The sequence below is a fragment of the Eimeria mitis genome, genomic scaffold (assembly GCF_000499745.2).
Source record: "Eimeria mitis Houghton genomic scaffold, Emh_scaff3158, whole genome shotgun sequence".
Lineage (NCBI taxonomy): Eukaryota > Apicomplexa > Conoidasida > Eucoccidiorida > Eimeriidae > Eimeria > Eimeria mitis.
Genome location: NW_013571500.1, coordinates 351 through 3,137, shown reverse-complemented (window position 1 = coordinate 3,137; position 2,787 = coordinate 351). Strand labels below are relative to the sequence as shown.

Here is a 2,787-nt window from a genome sequence, read left to right as displayed (position 1 = left end):
GCAAGGTGCACAGACAGACAATAGCAAGCAGCAGCAGCAGACGGCAGGGAAGAGACAACAATATAGGCTGCGGCTGGTAGCATAACCTTCCGCCTTCAAACATGCAAGCACCTGGAGATACAACCGCCCGCACTGAGCTTATTCAAGGCTCACATACAGCGACGGGACAGCCATACTATAAACAAAGTTTGAAAAGACGGTAGCATTCGGCCAGCACTAAAAAAAGCGATGCAAAACGCAATGGAGCGGCGCACGGCGCATAACTCCACTCGGCTGCCTGAGCCGAAGAAGCAAAGAAATATGCGCTGCGTAAGGAATAAGAACCAATAACTCTACAGAACAAACATTCCGCATGGCTCGCGCGACGGAACAGTCGTGCTGGGGCCAAACCCACATCGGCGCAAACAATGTCCGAATATGATCGTTTCCCTTTGCCAGATATGCTTACTAAGACAAGGCAATGGGAAAGAGAAATTCAGCAATGCAAAACTTGTTCCCAGGCACTGTCGAATTTTATATACTAGAATTTTGCACTCAAAGCCACTTATATGTGTAATGCATGCTGCATCGCCACGTGTATCACTGAGTAACCATGGTATCCAGGAAATAAGGGCAGCTAAACGTCTGTGCTTTTCGACTGTTCAGAAGCCCGTTTCAATTTCGTGCTGTATTATGAAGATCAATGAGCGCCTTTTCGACTGCCGCTGTAAGCTGAGCCAAGTGCTCATTCTCAACAATCCGCCACGCGCTCAGGGACGTCTGCAGCATCGTGTTTGCGAATTCAGCTATATTTTCAATCGTTTCACTGCCCCTGGCCACTGCCTTTTCACAGTCTAATCGGCCTTTCAGCTGTCGTACTTCAGCCCACGCCGTCGATGCAGGGTCAGGTAGATACATGGACACAGAGCTAAATATACCATCATACACCTCAATTTCCTTTGATAGTTCATGAAAGTATTGAAATCTTAGCAGCGGAAGTGCCGTGTCTGCTTTTCGTGCAACCGCTATAACCCTAAGTTTCATCTTCTTATCCAGTGCAGATGATCCAAATCCTTCGCCATCTAGTTTGTACTTTTTCCCCTTCTTCGCCGCCTCTACGGTTTCCTGCGCTCTCGAGCAATGATATCTCGCCAAACCTTCAATCATGCTCCACGGTTCGGCAAAGTATTTCTTCACAGCGTCTGCGGCAACATTCTGAGGGGTCGAAGCACCCTGTACCTTTTCAAGAGTACTAGACTTTTTCTTAGTTGACAGCGTTTGCAGTAGCGCTTTGCCGCTAGCAACGCTAAGCACATCTTCAGGCTTGCCACCAATCTGTGCATAAAGATCATGCGCAGAGCGCCAGAAATCTTCGCTGTCGTTGACGACAGTCTCAGCAATTTTCGCCATGGCCTCAGCCACAGCGCTGGCGTCTTCTTTGCTGAGCTTCTGGCGCTTCAGAGCTGAACTCAACTTCTCCTTTTGCATCTGTAATGTGTTTTTGAGCTTTTCGTTAAGTAGCTGCACGCGTTCGTACACAGCTGCAACAGCATGGACGTCCTTCGCACTAGCCATAACTTGCAGATCCTGATATTGCTGTCGAAGCAAATCTTGTACGACATGTAATTCTTCTTCCGTTATTCCAGATGCTGTCTGCCCCGCAGATGCTGGGCGAGTTTTGGATAATACCACATGGAGTTCCTGGGCCAAATTTGCATCCATCTCAACCGGTACGAGTCCAAGCTGCAGCTTCCCCGTCAGCAGAGACTTTTGGGCTTGTAGTATATATTTCTCCAATGCGCTGCCCACAGCAGACAAGCGTTGCAAGGTTTCCTTCCTGAAATTCATGGCAGCAACGGCTGCGTATGCTTTGACGAAATCATATCCACTGCATTCGTCAGCAAACTCTATTGACTGCAAGATTCTAAGCTGGGCTTCATTCTCATGTTTCAGAGCTACCGACGTATTTACCACCGAAGACAGCGTCGAGAGACACAATTTGAACTCTTTCCAATCGGCCATCTCCCCCAGAGCACTCCGTATACTCTCGTAGTCTGAAGAAAAGGTCTCAGAACAGTACGCATGCACTTGCTCACCGTGGATTTTTGCCAGGTTCACCAACTGCAAGAGAGCATCGCGGGCTCCTTCAATGCATGCTTCCATTAGGCTGATGGTCTCACTCCGAATGTATGGAAGGTNTCAATGTACTAACAATCCCCGGTGTCTCCCTTGCCATCAATTCTTCTGTCAGCCTCGTTGCAACACCCACTAGACTGCTGATGACGTTCCGACGAGCCCTCAAATCTCGCAGTTTCTCATCATCCTGGACATCCATGACAGGTACGGGTTCTGGAACTTCGTGGGGCGCCACAGGAGCGACTTCTTGAGGAACAGACGGCTCAACATAGCCCCCTTCTGGCACGCCAGGCGCTGGACCTGGCGCTGGTTGTTCTGGAAACTGTGGCAAGGTAGGTTGCATCGGCGTAGGCTCAACAGGTAGTGGCTGAGTCGGTTGTTGAACGGTTTCCACTTCTTCTGCCTCCTGTTCAATACCTGGTTGCAGCTGGTCAGGAGCCCCGGTAGGAGGCCCCTGCCCATGTGCCACTTCCTCCTCAATACCTGGTTCCACATGCGAGGGGGACGAGGGAGGAGGCCCAGCCTTCCGGACAAACTCCTTTCGAGTCTTTCTCGCACGAGATATCGGCCTCTGCACGAATCCTTCATCTGGTACTGCATCGCCACCAGGCTCCTCTGGTTGTTTCGTTTGTTTCTCATGTGGAACTTCCGCTTTTGGTTTACGCCGCGGCA

At 50.1% G+C, this 2,787-nt stretch overlaps 1 protein-coding gene across 1 annotated transcript; it reads right to left on the bottom strand.

The window, feature by feature from the left end:
- Positions 1–654: 654 nt before the first annotated feature.
- Positions 655–2,754, bottom strand: EMH_0062770 (uncharacterized protein; the record flags this gene model as incomplete). The annotated part of the gene is made up of 3 exons (XM_013498068.1): positions 655–2,100; positions 2,243–2,437; positions 2,599–2,754. The coding sequence occupies 3 exons, from the start codon at positions 2,752–2,754 to the stop codon at positions 655–657; spliced, it is 1,797 nt and encodes a 598-aa protein (XP_013353522.1).
- Between the last annotated feature and the right edge of the window lie 33 nt (positions 2,755–2,787).